This window comes from Pristiophorus japonicus, chromosome 2, assembly GCF_044704955.1.
Source record: "Pristiophorus japonicus isolate sPriJap1 chromosome 2, sPriJap1.hap1, whole genome shotgun sequence".
Classification (NCBI taxonomy): domain Eukaryota; kingdom Metazoa; phylum Chordata; class Chondrichthyes; family Pristiophoridae; genus Pristiophorus; species Pristiophorus japonicus.
Genome location: NC_091978.1, coordinates 175,866,757 through 175,884,235, shown reverse-complemented (window position 1 = coordinate 175,884,235; position 17,479 = coordinate 175,866,757). Strand labels below are relative to the sequence as shown.

The 17,479-nt window shown below is 45.2% G+C and overlaps 1 protein-coding gene across 6 annotated transcripts in view; it reads left to right on the top strand.

Annotated features, from left to right (window-relative positions):
* Positions 1 to 17,479, top strand: part of LOC139242618 (kelch-like protein 5) — a 258,999-nt gene that overhangs the window by 188,158 nt on the left and 53,362 nt on the right. For all 6 annotated transcript variants that reach the window (XM_070870459.1, XM_070870440.1, XM_070870445.1 and 3 more), the window contains one exon: positions 10,138 to 10,324. In XM_070870459.1, coding sequence (XP_070726560.1) covers positions 10,138 to 10,324 — 187 coding nt within the window. The remainder of the gene's footprint in view (positions 1 to 10,137; positions 10,325 to 17,479) is intronic.

Below are 17,479 nucleotides of genomic sequence, written 5' to 3'. Positions count from 1 at the left end.
CAATCGCTGGTTATTGTCAGTGGTTTTGCCCCACCCATGGCGAGCACGCAAACCCCTTTACTATAAGTTCAGGATGATAGGGATTACTGAGGACAGATTTGAACACCGACAGCGTTTTCGGGCTCACCCGTACAGTGTCTATTAAGGTTAACAAAACCACCCCACTCGTATACAGTACAAGCAGTGTGTACACAACAGTATAGTTTACAACAGTACAACCCTGGCTTGTCCTACAAGCCCCTGTTGTGCTAACTTACCACGACCTATAGACACCCTCCCGTGAACTAAACTATCACCGGGCCCTTCCAACACTAAACCCCCTTTCCCAGCTAAATGATCTTGTGGGGGTGTAGGCTTGGCAATGCTCACCTAGATTTCCCTTGATCTTGCTTGCAGCTTCTTCCCGTACGTCTCGGCTACCTGATTCTGTACCGGCCTTGCGGTATGCGAGTCCCAGTCTTGAGTCGAAGTCCGTCTCGGTTGGAAGAGCAAGGCTCAGCTCCTCTTGATGTTCCGTTGTGTGAGGGCAGGAAAGAGCGAGCTATCCAAAATGGCTCTCTGATATACCCCCCCAATACATAGACCACTGTCTGTGTTTTAATGGACACAGGGCCTCAGGTCATGGTTTCCAGGCTTCCTCCCAGGTTTGGATGGATCATCCACTCGAGTCCTTTATGGCCTCTTCCTGCCTTCCGGGGTTGGGCCTCCGTGGTAACAAAAGATGCTTCAAGTTTGATATCTTCTTGATATGTTTTAATGTCCTTAATGGTCGGTGATGGCTTCGATCTCGTTTCGATAGCGAGATATGGCCTTCATAGCGAGGGGATTTGAATACAGCGGCAGGGAGGTGTTGCTACAGTTGTACAGGGCCTTGGTGAGGCCACACCTGGAGTATTGTGTACAGTTTTGGTCTCCTAACTTGAGGAAGGACATTCTTGCTATTGAGGGAGTGCAGCGAAGGTTCACCAGACTGATTCCCGGGATGGCGGGACTGACCTATCAAGAAAGATTGGATCAATTGGGCTTGTATTCACTGGAGTTCAGAAGAATGAGAGGGGACCTCATAGAAACGTTTAAAATTCTGACGGGTTTAGACAGGTTAGATGCAGAAAGAATGTTCCCAATGTTGGGGAAGTCCAGAACCAGGGGTCACAGTCTGAGGATAAGGGGTAAGCCATTTAGGACCGAGATGAGGAGAAACTTCTTCACCCAGAGAGTGGTGAACCTGTGGAATTCTCTACCACAGAAAGTAGTTGAGGCCAATTCACTAAATATATTCAAAAGGGAGTTAGATGAAGTCCTTACTACTCGGGGGATCAAGGGTTATGGCGAGAAAGCAGGAAGGGGGTACTGAAGTTTCATGTTCAGCCATGAACTCATTGAATGGCGGTGCAGGCTAGAAGGGCTGAATGGCCTGCTCCTGCACCTATTTTCTATGTTTCTATGTTTCTATGATCTCCCAGCCGATTTAACTTAGCGGGCTCATCTTCTCAGAAACAGTGAGTCGCCAGCCTCGAATATGATGACGATATCCATGCCTTGAGAGTGAGCCTTTCGGGCCATTGTTCCCAAGGACAGTCCGTTACCATATGAATGCAACCTGATTACATCAGCCACCTTCAGCTTGAGTGTTTTTCCATTGCTTCCCCCAAACAGCCTTCCAGTGTTTAATAAGGGTATATCTAAAAATCCATGGGGTTTGCGCCAACTGCTACACAGGATAGATGCAGGGAGAATGTTTCCCCTGGCTGGGAAGTCTAGAACCGGGGGTCACAGTCTCAGAATAAAAGGTTGGTCATTTAGGACTGAGATGAGGAGAAATTTCTTCACTCAGAGGGTGGTGAATCTTTGGAATTCTCTAACCCAGAGGGCTGTGGATGCTCAATCGTTGTGTATATTCAAGATAGAGATCGATAGATTTTTGGATATTAAGGGAATCAAGGGATATCGGGATGGTGCAGGAAAGTAGAGTTGAGGTAGAAGATCAGCCATGATATTGAATGGCGGAGCAGGCGCGGGGGGCTGAATGGCCTACTCCTGTTCCTATTTCTTTTGTACTTGAGGAGGAGGAGTGTGAAATATTAGATGTGATAAACAAAGTGAGAGAGGAAATATTAAGGGGTTTAGCATCTTTTAAAGTAGATAAATCACCAGGCCCGGATGAGCTGTATCCCAGGCTGTTACTAGAAGCAAGGGTCGAAATAATGGAGGCTCTGACCATCATTTTCCAATCTTCTTTAGCTACAGATGTGGTGCTGGAGGACTGGAAGTTGTTGAAAAAGGGAGAAAGGGATAGACCGAGTAATTACAGACCAGTCAGCCTAACTTCGGTAGTGGGCAAATTATTGGAAAACATTCTGAGGGAGAATATAAATCATCATTACAAAGGCACCTACTGATCAAGGACAGTCCGCATGGATTTGTTGAGGGAAGGTCGTGTCTGACTAACTTGATTTAGTTTTTTGAGGAGGTAACAAGGAGGGTTGATGAGAGCAGCGTGTTTGATGTAATCTCCATAGATTTTAGCAAGACTTTTGACAAGGTCCCACATGGTAGATTGGTCAGAAATGTAAAAACCCATGGGATACAAGAGAAAGTGGTAAGTTAGATCCAAAATTGGCTCAGTGGCAAGAAGCAAAGGGTAATGGTTGATGGGTGTTTTTGTGACTGAAAGGCTGTTTCCAGTGGGGTTCCGCAGGGCTCAGTACTAGGTCCCTTGCTTTTTCTGATACACATGTGCAACATCCCGAATCCAAAACTCCGAAAACTGGAATTGTCCGAATCTTTGCGCATAGCTGATGGAGTCGTACGGAACCATTGTCCGAAAACTGGACATTTTTGAGGCAAAGCCCAAAACCCGGCATGGATTTGGTTGAGGATTCCAGATTTCAGACATTGATTTTCTTGTCTAAAATCCGGAAAAACCCCAAATGCGGAAAGGACTCAGTCCCGAGGATTCCGGATTTCGGACATTGTACCTGTATATCAATGATTTAGACTTCAATGTGGGGGGCATGTTTAAGACATTTGAAGATGATACAAAAATAGGCAGTGTCATTGATAGAGCGGAAGAAAGCTTTAGACTGCAAGAAGATATCAATGGACTGGTCAGGTGGGCAGAAAAGTGGCAAATGGAATTCAGCCTGGAGAAGTGTGTGGTATTCTATTTGGGGAAGGCAAACGAAGCAAGGGAATACTCAAGACTGTAGAGGAACAGAGGGACCTTGCAGTGCATGTCCACAGATCCCTGAAGGCAGCAAGACAGGTGGATAAGGTGGTTAAGAGGGCATTAGGAATGCTTTCCTTTATTAGCCAAGGCATTGAATATAAGAGCAGAGAGGTTATGCTTGAACTGTATAAAACACTAGTTAGGCCACAGCTAGAGTACTGCGTACAGTTCAGGTTGCCACATTACTGGAAGGATGTGATTACACTAGAGAGGGTACAGAGGAGATTAACGAGGGTGTTGCCAAGACTGGAGAATTGTAGCTATGAGGAAAGATTGGATAGGCTGGGGTGGTTTTCTTTGGAGCAGAGGAGGCTGGGGGGAGATGTAATTGAGGTGTATGAAATTATGAAGGGCCTAAATAGAGTGGATAGGAAGGACCTATTTTACGTAGCAGAGAAGTCAATAACCAGAGGCATAGTTTTGAAATAATGAGTAGAAGAATTAGAGGGGAGTTGAGGAGAACTTTTTTCACCCAAAGGGTGGTGGGGGCCTGGAAATCACTGCCTGAAAGGGTGGTAGAGGCAGAAGCCTTCATCACATTTGGATATGCACTTGAAGTGCCATAACCTACAGATCAAGAGCTAAGGGGTGGGATTAGGCTGGATAACTCTTTCTTGGCAGGCACAGACACAATGAGCCGAATGGCAGCCTCCTGTGCCATAAATTTCTATTAATTCTATGAAAATGAACATACGCAAAGAAAACTTCACCTTTAGCCATGTCACTACATTTGGGCATTCATATCTCTTCTGTTCAAGATTTTCCTTTTCATGTGCCTGGAAGCGTATGCCCGTAATGGAGCCTGCCCTATTTTTGATCCAGTTAAATTAATTTTTTCACCGAATATCCTTGAATGGCAACCATCTGGGCCTGGATATTTGTGTGGCTACAATCTGATCAGCTTATCCATTATAGTTTTTCTGTTTATACCTGTATGTTTCTCCCTGTCCCGAATCTAGTGCCCTGTACCTCTGGTATCATATTATCCTTTTCCATTGTGGAGATCGAAGCAAAATATTAATTTAGCAGTTATACCATGTGCTTCTCCTCTACTATTGTGTTATCTAAATCTCATTTAATGGGTCCACCTCTTCTTCTGGCGCTATTTTTTGATGTACTTAAAAAAAAATTAAAAATTACAGATGCTTGACACCATCTGCAAGTTTTCTTTTTGCACACTCCCTCTTGATGCCCCATATTATTTTCAATATTTAAACCTTACCTTTATGTATGGTCCATTACCAATGATACTGAGGACGCTCTCCCTTTAATTAGCCGATTGCCAAGCTTCCTGTGGCACTGCGCACGCTGAAACGCCCATTGCGTATGCATGCACGCTCAAACAGACATGCGTCCCCCTGCCGGCACTCCACAAGACGCTGGGCCCAAGCCCCGCCCCCCCCTGCCGCCCACACTAAGCAAGCGCGGCTGAAGCTCTGCACCCCCCCCCCCAAAAGCTCTGCAGTGCCACACCTATGGATCCGGACAATGTGGGAGCGGCCAAAGTGGAAGGTAAGTTTTTGGCGCTTTTCTTGGCTTAGAAAGTCAGCGTGCCACCCCTAACTGTGCCGCTCTAGGCGGCTGGGGACATTTCGGCCCAAAGAGTGACCTTTTTGTGGGGAGAAGCCAAAACTGAACATTTCAGGTCCTTTGATCACTTATCTGCAAGAATAATTGGGAGACAAAGTTGATAGATCTATGTTCTTCAGATCCTGTTGTAAATCTGAGATGAAGATGTTTTTCCTAATTACTTTGGGTTATATTTTCATCTTTTTCAACACATGGGGCTAGAATTTCCTAACAACCTGCCAGTGCCCGATTGCCGCCCAAAAGACCGCTAAGATTCCGAAGATTATTGCCAGTGAACCCCCAAAAAAAGAAAAAAAATCTGCCCACCCAGCGAAAAAAATGGGCGTTGCACCCCGATTCTCGCCGAAAAAGTGGAATTGGGTGGTTCTTAAAGAAAATGGGCGATAATTTAAAAATTCACTAAAAATTTATCCCGAGGATGCGGATTTGGCCAAGGAAGAGAAAAACACTAAAAATATTTTTCAAAAAAACAGAACATAAAAAATCATTAAAACATTCTCAGGACTTTTTTAACTTAAATCACCGCAGCAGAATTTTAAAATAATGAGTAAAAAACCAATTATTAACCTTTTTCTCGCAGAGCTACTCACCTATTGCCCAGCTTCGCTGATTCTCGTGGGCATTTTTTTTTTATACTTATCTACGGATCACCGCTAAGCCAAATATTGCGCCAGGGCGATCTGAGGACGGTGCACGCCGATGGTCCGCTCCCCGGTGATATCTCGAAACCACCGGCGTAACTCAGCTGGGCAATTTCTTGCCAATCTGGTAATCGACAAAATGGTAAATACTGCCCAGAAACCGGGCGGTAAGCCACTGCAATTTCTAGCCCTTAATTTCTAAAGTAATTAACAGAAGCACATACAGGTATTAAAGCTCTGTAGGGCGCAACCGCCGTATAAATTTGATTTATTACACCCATGATGAGAAGTGATAAAAATCATCCATCACACTTCACACTGTTTGGAGCCATGAAGGCAGATTTAGAATTCTGCTTGAAGATTTCCTTTAATTTTCATTTATTTTTAGACATCTATCATTTTGACATTCCCCACTATCGTGCTTTCTGTGACAGATCAGTCTTTTATACCATATGCATTGATCTGGTTCATTAACTGCTGGAAGCTTTGGTAATGATCCACTGGCCACTGCCAATTTCAGCCATCCATTAAAGATTAATTCATGTTGGGAAAGTAAAAATCATGTATCCTTTAAAAGAAAATGGAGTTTCCATTTATCCTCTCTATAATTACAAAGAATAACCCTACACTAGCTTCAGGCCTGTATTTCATTATTTTAAAGGCATATTGATTAAAAGTTATTGGTTTGGGTTATTTACAGTATTCTAAAAATATCAACTTTGTTCAATTTAGATTTTGCTGTAATTTCAGGGAGAAACCATCTGAAAAAAATGTGACCTCAAGTATAGCAGAACCACAGTCTTTCATAAATATTACAAGAGAGACATGAAAAGGAAGATCTGAATATGTGCGTTTATAATCCAAATTCTTACTAGTTGTACAAACTAGAGACCCGTCTTCCTCACTTAATACAGCTTGTATGGTGCTTAATGTTCATCCGTAGAACCTTGGAAAATGATGAGTTCTTTTTACAATTCAGTAGGTTTCATATTTAAAGTGTAATATATCTATCATCCCAAGTGATTAAGTAGGTTAAGAGAATTTACATAATTATCTGCAAATAATTATTAGGGAACACATATGTATTATGGAACTCATATGTAAAATGCTGAAATACACAGCAGATCCACCAGAATCTGAAAAAAGAAAAGATGAATTCACTTTTCACATGAACAAACTTTCAAAAATGTTAACCAGCATTTTTTAATGCTGATGGACTTGCTCTGTTTTCAGAATTTCCTGTTTTTCAGATTTCTAGTATTTTGTTTATCATCGTTACTCATTGTTCATAATTGTATTAAAATGTCAGCCTCTTATATACTTAATTGGTTAAAATAAAAGTTTATTTTGAAATGTTATGTAAAAGGTGAAATACTGAATGGAAAATGGAACATTCTCACCAAGCACAACCATAATTTAGTCAGAAGTACGACAGAGGCCTGGTTTACATGCATAAACGGGGGATTCCGCTGAAGTTATGCTGGCACGAGGACTGAAAGCCCAAGGAGATTCAGGGGAAATTTTAACATGGGTGAGCGGGTGGGAGTTAAAAAGGCAAAAATTCAAAGCGTGTTAGGAAGCTGGCCCCAACATGCCAACTTCTGGGTTTTACTGAGGCGGAACAGGAGTGGGCAGCCAACCCGCTGTCAGGAGAAGGGATGGCATTTTAAATAGGTTAATAGAATCATTGGTTACAGCACAGAAGGAGGCCATTCAGCCCATCAAGCCCGTGCCGGCTCTCTACAAGAGCACTTCAGCTAGTCCCACTCCGCAGCCCTGCAAATCTTTTTCCTCAGGAACTTATCCAATTTCCTTCAGAAAGCCATGATTGACTCTGCCTCCACCACCCTCTCGGGCGGTGCATTCCAGATCCTAACCACTCGCTGCATAAAAAAACTTTTCCTCATGTTGCCTTTGGTTCTTCTGCCAATCACCTTAAATCTGTGTCCTCTGGTTCTCGACCTTTCCGCCAATGGGAACAGTTTCTCTCATCTACTCTGTCTAGACCCTTTATGATTTTGAACACTTCTATCAAAATCTCCTCTCAACCTTCTCTGCTCTAAGGAGAACAACCCCAGCTTCTTCAGTCTATCATCCCTGGATGCCTCAGATTTAACCTGCTTTTCAGGTTTTACTATGGCCGGCTGGGTTTTCTGGGCCTCCGGAAACCCAGCAGCTGCAGCAAGGCAGACACTCTCAGAGAGCACTCTTTGTGATCCAGGAGGAGCAGGAGTGCTCCCTCCAATCTCCACAGCTTAGGGGGGAAAGCCAGACATCCAGGTTTTTCTGCACGCTATCGGAACCCTCCTCCCCCTCCACTCCCAGCAGGTTGTGAAGTAAAAATTCCTACCTCAGGATCTAATAAATGTAATTTCCTTTCATTCATTTAATATTCACTTACAAATAAGATATTGTCATTAACCCACAGATAAAAATCAGCTGGGACATTGGCCTTTAAATAATTTATGTTCCCACTGGTCAGCTCAGAAATAATCGCCCTTTCAGAACATGGACGGATACAGCCCTTGCCAAGGAGATTAGCAGCATCCACAAAATCAAAGTCCACGGATCTTGGCTGCCCATTCATTCCCTGGTGGACACCCAATATGCTCCTTCTATTTCTGCATTTGGTGGCTGCTTGTTTAGCCACTTCACTCTTACCATCTGGTATTCTCTGTCCAGTCCGTTTCACTTAATCACCTCCCTCCCTGCTCACAAAATCCTCCTCACAACCCTCCTCTTCGACCGTGCTTTTGGTTTTCAATCCAAGCTTCTTCATGCCCCTCCCCTAACCTCGTGCTTGGTGTCCACCATATCTCTTCTCTCCTCATTTTTCTTGAGATATTAACCCTGAAAATCTGCGGGGTTGTTGGGGGGGGGGGGGGGGTGGTGGGTGGTGGGGCAGGGTGTCTCGGTTTCAAGACGCTGCTTGTAATTTCTGTGAAAGAAAAATTTGATCCCATATGTTCGGACATCATATCCTCCTTGTCATTGAGGTATGCCAGGCCGCACACTCGTCAGAGTTATGGTGGGAGTCCACCAGAATGGTCACAGATTTTCAGGGCCATTCATCATCATCATAGGCAGTCCCTCGAAATCGAGGCAGACTTGCTTCCAGTCCAAAAGTGAGTTCGCAGGTGACTGAACAGTCCAATACGAAAATTACAGCGTCTGTCACAGGTGGAACAGACAGTCGTTGAAGGAAAGGGTGGGTGGGGAATCTGGTTTGCCGCACACTCCTTTCGCTGCCTGCGCTTGTTTTCTGCTCTCGGCGACGAGACTCGAGGTGCTCAGTGCCCTCCCAGATGCTCTTCCTCCACTTAAGGCGGTCTTTGGCCAGGGATTCCCAGGTGTTGATGGGGATGTTGCACTTTATCAAGGAGGCTTTGAGGGTGTCCTTGAAATGTTTCCTCTGCCCACCTGGGGCTCGCTTGCCATGTAGGAGTTCCGAGTAGAGCGCTTGCTTTTAGCATCTTGTCAAGCATGTGAACAATGTGGCCTGCCCAACGGAGCTGGTCAAGTGTGGTCAGTGCTTCGATGCTGGGGATGTTGGCTTGGTCGAGAACACTGACGTTGGTGCGTCTGTCCTCCCAGGGGACTTGCAAGATCTTGCGGAGGCATTGTTGGTGGTTTTTCTCCAGCGATTTGAGGTGTCTATTGTGTATGGTCCATGTCTCTGAGCCATCAGGGGGGGCTGTATCACTAGACCATAAGCTTGGTGCCAGATTTGAGGGCCTGATCTTCGAACACACTCTTCCTCAGGCGGCCTGTAGATTATCCTTACAGAATGTTTGTTATATTGATGCAGTGGTTGCTTTTTGGGACAATTTCTGAGGTTCCTCCTTAGGTCATCTATAAGGCAGCTGACTGGAACAGTCTGAATATCCTTTTAGTAAGGTTCAGGACAATAAATATTTTGTTCTGGCCTGAACATGTATTCCCCAGAATCACACCAATTTCTGTACTACTTTGGTGTATCCAATTAGCCTGTGGAATTTGAACAAATGAGTAAATAACGCTAATTAATTACTGCTTCTTTGAAAGAAGTTCATTCTCCTCATGCAAAGCTCTTTCCTGACCTTAATTCTTTTTGGAGTGTTTACTCTGGATATTTGGGCGTTGTCTCAGTTACTTATGGTCTCCATGCTACCTTAAGGCCCTTATCAAAGAAATAAAGCTGTAACCAAGAATGAAGCCTTTTTGTCTCACTTTACCATACATATGCAAATTTGTTAGAGGCAATGTTGCTCAGTGGCCTTTCCCTCAGGACAGTGAAACCTACTTTGTATATAGAGGATGAACTTATTTGAAAGAATGAGGAAGACGATACCTACAGTAGGTAATCATTCAATTTTAATGCCCTAATTGAGTAATATCAATCTTAGTTTTTTATTGTAAATATAATACTCAATACAGTAGTTAACTGAAGCATGTTTGGTTTAATAGTTTCAGTGGCTAAGTTTATGACATAGTAAAATCTCTGCAGTCCAAATTAATGTAAAATATATAACCAAGGACTGTATTTTTTTACAGAAGGAACTGTTAGGGAAAATGATGAAATTGTGGTTTTGTAACTGTGCGCAAATTATTTAACTCCTTGTCAAGTTGAACAAATATTTTTGCATTTTTTTTTAGTTCATACTGGAAGTATGTTTGAATTTGAATTGTTCCTGCTAGTTTCTTGCAGACATGGAGAACAATATGCTGTTTAGGGATGATATTGAATGCCAAAAACTCATCATGGAAGCAATGAAATATCACCTGCTACCAGAGCGACGAAACATGATGCAGAGTCCTCGTACTAAACCTAGGAAGTCTACCGTAGGTGTTCTGTTTGCAGTTGGAGGAATGGATGCAACAAAAGGTACCAAGTATTAGATAATCTTGAACTCGTATAATCATTTAAATTTTAATTTGGCGATGACATCTCCTGTCCAATATTGTAGATCTATCTGTTTTTTTAACCTATGTTCTGATGCAGGTGAAGCAGGTTACAGTGGTCAGTTCATATTTTGTTACAGGCACACCAGCTGTGTCTGCGACATCTCGTGCTTATAAACTTATCTCGGTTGTGTGTGTGTGTTGTTTCTATATTCTCCCTTCTCCCTGTGGCTGAAGAGCTCCTCCCAGAGTCACAATGCAGATTCCGTCCACTACAGGGTACAACGGACATGATCTTCACAGTGCGAAATGCCAGAGAAATGCAGGGAACAGCACCAGCCCTTGTACATGGGCTTCTTTGACCTCACAAAGGCCTTTGACACTGTTAACCGTGAGAGAATGTAGAGCATCCTCCTCCATTTCGGCTGCCCCCAAAAGTTTGTCGCCATCCTCCACCTGCTCCATGACGACATGCAAGCTGTGATCCTGACCAATGGATCCACCACAGACCTAATCCACATCCTGACCGGGGTCAAGCAGGGTTGCATCTCCGCGCCGACCCTCTTCTCGATCTTCCTCGCTGCAATGCCCCATCTCACATTCAATAAGCTCTCCGCTGGAGTGGAACTGAACTATAGAACCTGTGGGAACCTGTTCAACCTTCGTCATTTCGAGGCCAGATCCAAGACTGTCCCATCCTCTGTCATCGAGCCACAGTACGTGGATGACGCTTGCGTCTGCACACATTCAGAGGCTGAACTCCAAGCCATCGTCAACATCTTCACCGAGGTGTACAAAAGCATGGGCCTTACGTTAAACATCCGTAAGACAAAGGTCCTCCACCAAACTGACCCCGCCACACAGCACTGTCCCCCCCAGTCATCAAAATCCACAGCGCGGTCTTGGACAACGTGGACCACTTTCCATACCTCGGGAGCTGACTATCAGCAAGGGCAGACATCGACGACGAGGTCCAACACCGCCTCCAGTGCGCCAGCGCAGCCTTTGGTCGCCTGAGGAAGAGAGTGTTCGAAGACCACGCCCTCAAATCTAGCACCAAGCTTATGATCTACAGGGCTGTAGTGATACCCGCTCTCCTGTATGGCTCAGAGACGTGGACCATATGCAGTAGATAGCTCAAATCGCTAGAGAAATACCACCAACGATGTCTCCACAAGATCCTGCAAATCCCCTGGGAGGACAGATGCACCAACATCAGTGTTCTCGATCAGGCCAATATCCCCAGCATCGAAGCACTGACCACACTTGACTAGCTCCGCTGGTGGGCCACATTGTCCGCATGCCTGACACAAGACTCCCAAAACAAGCGCTCTACTCGGAAATCCTACACGGCAAACGTACCCCAGGTGGGCAGAGTGAAATGTTTCAAGGACACCCTCAAAGCCTCCCTGATAAAATGCAACATCCCCATCGACACCTGGGAATCCCTGGCCAAAGACCGCCATAAGTGGAGGAAGAGCATCCGAGAAGGTGCTGAGCACCTCCAGTCTTGTTGCCTAGAGCATGTGGAAAACAAGCGCAGGCAGCGGAAGGAGCGTGCGGCAAACCAGGCTCCCCACCCACCTTTTCCTTCAATGACTGACTGTCTGTCCCACCTGTGACAGAGACTGTAATTCCCGTATTGGACTGTTCAGTCACCTTAGAACTCACTTTGAGAATGGAAGCAAGTCTTCCTCAATTTCGAGGGACTGCCTATGATGATGATGATGATAAACTTATCTAGGTTGTGTGTATGTTTCTATATTCTTCCTTCTTTCAAGTGAATTCATAAAGAGATTGGGATTGGAGAGAATTCAGTCTTGTTCTGGTCTTGCACAGTGCACCATAGGATTGCAAAGATGCTGCCCATCTTTTTGCTCCTTCTCTAAAATTGGTTGGAGGACCTTTCTGAGTTTCTTTGATTTGGATAAAGTAGAGCAGCTGGCATAATGTTCCATATAATCCTGTATGGTAGTCCTGATATTTGGGTAACGTTTGTTCCCAGGCATTTGAACCCCTTGATTGTTTAAAGCAATAGGACGTTAAAATAAAACCGGGGAATCCATATGGGCTGAAAGTTAGGGGAATAGTGGATACTTGTTAAGTAATATAATGAAGAAAGCATTGAATGGAATGGAGTGCCCACCCAAGGAATTAGTGTTGGTATCTTACAGTTTCTGATTTATATTAATTACTTAAATTCAGAAGCTAAAGCAAATTGATCAAATTTGCAGATGATACTGAACTAGGAGGAGGCTAGCTGAAGTTGAAGAGATTGCCAAGGACCTAAAATTACATTGGATGAAAGTCATATTTGGGTGGACTAGTGGCAAATGAAGATCCATTTTGATACGTATTGCACGAAGGAAGAAACAAAACTTGACAAAAGTCCATGAATAATGTTGAAATAGCTACGGGTTATGTTGAAAAAATTCTTAACAATACTAGTGGACTCATTCCCTTTATTTGTCCAGTCACTGCAAAGCAACAATCAGCAAAGCAACTAGAATACTCAATTAAATAGCCAAATCAGTAGAATATAAGTTGAAGATGTTATGCCAAAACTGTACAGACTTCTGGTCAAACTGTACCTTTGTCCACTTCTGCTCACTGAAACATAGAGGAGACATTTAAGCTCTTGAAACAGGTGCAGAAAAGAACCACATGGCTGAACCTTTGTATCAGAAAACTGAGTTCTGAGGAAGAACTGGAAAAACTTGGGGCTGGATTTTCGGCTTTTGAGATTTCAGGGCGGTAATGGCAGCGAGGAGGTCCTGATAACGCCTGGAAAAAGTTTGCGCCCTCATTTACAAAATTCTTCAAAAAATTAAGTTCCATGATCAGGGGCGCAAAATCAGGTATTGCACAAGGAAGTTTTTGTGCCCAAGCTGAAAATCACGGCGTTAAAGTTTTGTTGATTTAAGGAACTTCATTGTTGTTGAGTACCCTGCAACATAATGCGCTCAATTTTACCCAAAGCCGTTTTTGGGCATATTGTCAGAGTTACGCCCGTTTTTCTAGCCCAGAACTACTCCAGAAATAAATGTGACAAGTTTCCCCTCTCTGTTTTTCAAAATTAGCGCCACGCAGCCTGTCCTGTAGCCTCGGCAGCGGGGGGGGGGGCCAATTGTCTGCGCCGAAAAAAAACAATGCCGCCCCTTCTGCACATGCTCACAAAAATTGGATGTTTTGGACGTGATTCCTTTGGCGCGCATGCGCAGTACAGCTCCCGATCTGCAATCGGCCATTTTTAAAGAACCAGTTGTGTGTGAGAACTTTTAATTCTCATTGGAAAAATCGGAGCTGCAATACAAGATGCAACGCGGTGCAAGGACCTAGAATTTCTTACGGGAGGCACTAGTTACTGTGATTGAAGGCAGATGGCAAGAGCAGGACACCAGCAGAGGTCACATAAAAATTCCACCTAAAGAAATGAAGAAACTTTGGAACCAACTTGCGCAAGATTACTGTGCAATAGTGACCACCCCGAGGCCAGTGCAAAAAGAAGTGGCAGGACCTTGGTCAAGTAGTTTATGTAAGCAATATTTTCATTTTTCAATGGAATTGCAATTGTAAATGTGTGACCATCTGTATATGTCCCACCTAGCAGAAAGACACCCTCTCCAAATAGTTATATTTTCATCTTTGCAGAGGAAGGTGGCACACAACAAAAGGGAAAGAACTTGAACAGGAGGAGGCCTGGCAAATCTGCAGTCACTGACACCCTTGGAAGAGAGGGTCGCTGCTTTGATGGGTCCTGCCTGGAGAAAAGCAACCACCACTTCACAAGCTGGGCCCACACTCGAGGGAGAGGGTAAGTCCTACAAATTCCACAGTCTGGCTTTGTTAAATGTTAAGTATTGCACGTGCTAGCCACCAGACCTAGCTCTGTCAAGCCCGTGTGGTGGCTGATGTGCAACGGTCACCACACGTTAAAAAAATCCACGCACAGGCATCTTCCACCCCCTCAATTGGAGTTCAAGACTGGAATATCGGGTCCTTCATTGAAACATCTGTGAACTCAGCCCTTTTGGTGTGGAAGCAATTCATCCTCGTTCGTTGGCCACCTGTGATGATGGATTAATGCAATGTGCTATCATTCATCATGGTCCTTCAAATCAGCCTGCTGCCTGCGTTGTGTGAGCCTACTCATGCCACCCACCCTGCCCCCTCCTCTGCTGCTAACCATTTGTATGTTCTGTTATATTTTGCAGAACTTGACGCCAACCCTGATGACACAGAAGAAGATTCAGATGAGGATGAGCCTGAAGAGGAGAACATCTTCCAATCCCACCTTCCAGACCAAGAGTATGGGGGTGAGGAGGAAGGGGAGGGGATGGATGAAGCCCCCACTGTTGTACTCACTTATGAGGAGGTGCAGGTGCTGCCCTTTGAGGTGCTAGCCCCTTCCATGAGTAGTGGTTTGAGTGTTGGTGGGACATTCCATGGTTTCCCACTGTCCGAGACTGTGGATTCCAGTGGATGCAGCGATGTACACACAGGGCCCCACTGTCCAAGGTTGCGGGTCCCAGTGGGATGCAGCAAGGCACACCCAGGATCCCACCATCTGAGGCTGCGGGTTCCAGTGGGGTGCAAAGAGGCACACCCAGGGCCCCACCGTCCCAGGCTGTGGGTCCAAGTGAGATGCAGCAAGGCACACCCAGGGCCCCACCATCCGAGACTGTGGGTCCCACTAGGATGCTGCGAGCCACACCCAGTGTGAGGAGGGAAAGGGGAGCTTGGCCGTGCTCCCCTGAGGTGTAGGATCTAACAGATGTGGTTCAGATGAAGGCAATGAGTACGGAGAGCATTGACTTTACACGATCACTCCTGGACACCATCAGTGGTATCGGGACTGTCGGGAGAAGTAACAACTCTCACGAGAAATGGGAACACTGTCTGGGAACATGAGGGAGTGAATGTCGCAGGTAGCTGATGAGCTGATAGTGAACATGAGGGAGGAATGTTGCAGATAGTTGACACACTGTTGGTCAACATGAGGGAGGGAATGTCACAGGTAGCTGATAGACTGTCGGCGAACATGAGGGAGGGAATGTTGGAGGTAGTTGCGATGCTGTCAGGTCACATGACGGAGGGAATGTCGGAGTTAGCTGCTGCAATCAGGGAACACGCACAGACCCCGCGCCCATTGACGCAATCAACTGTCACACCCACTCCAATCCCCACACCAGCCTCTGAAGGGACCCAAGCCGGTCCTTCCACATTACTGCCTACCACCGCCCCCCGCCCATCAAGAAGTGCGCATTACCCAAAATGTTCGAAACAATACGCTTGGTACCAACCCGAGAAACGCTGCACCACTGCCTGCGGGCAGGGGTGGTGGAGTCACCAAGCGCAATGGACGGTCTTAGAATAAGTTGGAGGAGAGATGGGTGCAGCCTTTCTTTGCTGCGGTTGTTGTTGTTACTGTTGTAACTGTTCTCAAATTAAAAGTTTTTTGTAAGTTATGTAAATTTACAAGTTTAAAAGTTAGTAAGTGATCTTAAAGTTTCTAAGTGATCTTAAGTGAATATTTTAAAGTTTGATACAAGAATATGTTTATTAAAGTTAAGTTAAGTACAAACAAATATTTGTTAAACTTTTGAATAAAATATATTTTAAATTATAACTGAATCATTTCCATTATTTGTTCGATTATTAACACAACTTTTGAAGAAAACAAGAATAATTTCCATTATTTGTTCCATTAACACAACACAACATTACGGAACAGGTCCAAACAGTAAACATGGTCCATTTGGAATAGTTGCCACTGAGCCTTCAGGCAGCAAAGCATTCACAGATGATTTCCTGGCACAAGGCTCGAGCAATCGTTAAAGGGGCATGACGGCCCGCCCTCCTCTGCTTTTGTGCTCCGGGTTCAGGTAGTTTCCTCGTCCTCCTCCTCATCATCTGCATCTTCCTCATCATTATCATCAGCCACTCTCACTTCAGGTGGGTCTTCTACTACCATCTGCTGCTGCCTCATGATGGCTAAGTTCTGCAGCATGCAGCCCATAACAGTGAACTGACCGACAATCTCAGGGGAATATAACAAGTAGCCTCCGGAATGGTCCAGGCATCAGAAACTCTGTTTCAAGATGCCAATAGACCTCTTTCATGCTGCGTGTCGCAATGTGTGACATATTGTATTCCCGGTCAGCTTCCGTCCGGGTTACACGTAGGGGCGTCATGAGCCAGGTGGCGAGGCCGTACCCTTTATCTCCCAGTAGCTAGCTCTGCCCTTCTTGCTGCTGCTGAAACATGGCAGATATAACGCTCTCGCGTAGGATGAACACATCATGGGTGCTCCCAGGGTATCTTGCATCAACTGACATGATGCGATGCATGTCGTCACACATGAGCTGCACATTAATGAAGTGGAAGCCTTTTCTGTTCCTGTACATCTCGGAATCCTCCAAAGGTGCTCACAGGGCAATGTGGGTACAATCAATGCAGCCCTCTAACTTAGGGAAGCCATCACTCCTGGAGAAGCCCACAGCCCTGTTACGCATTGCCTGGGTGGTCATGCTGAATTTTATGTAGTCCTTCTTCCGGGCATATAGTGCAGCAGTCACCTGCCGAATGCAGACATGTGTTGCTTGTTGAGAAATGGACCACTAATCCCCAGTTGTAGCTTGGAACGATCCAGATCATAGAATGAAAGTGCAGCTTTGGCTTCAACTGACAAAGCAGTCCTCCTGACATTTCTAGGTTGCAGGTCTGCTTTTACCAACTCACAGATCTCAGTTACAACTTCTTTGCAGAAACGTAGCCTTCTGACACAGTCTGCATTACTCAGGTGCAGGTACGAATGCCTGTCTCAATATACGCAACGTGGGTAAGGCCTCCTGCCCATCACACTACGGGCTCTGAGGTTCGTCATGTGATGACGTCGAACCAATTGTCTCCTCTGCAGCACCATCATGCAAAAGACTTGCACAAGGTATGGCATTGTATGTATTGCCCCCATGCTTAAGTTTTACCTTTTTCATGAAGCTCAAAACAGCAGGCAGACAGGACAAGGTTCTTTGTTCTCTCGCCCCACAGGTCTGTATGGACCACATCCAGGTCTGAGCAGGGGCAGTGATCGGGAAATACCCCCAAACCCCCCCCAGGCTACATTTGATGCGTAGTG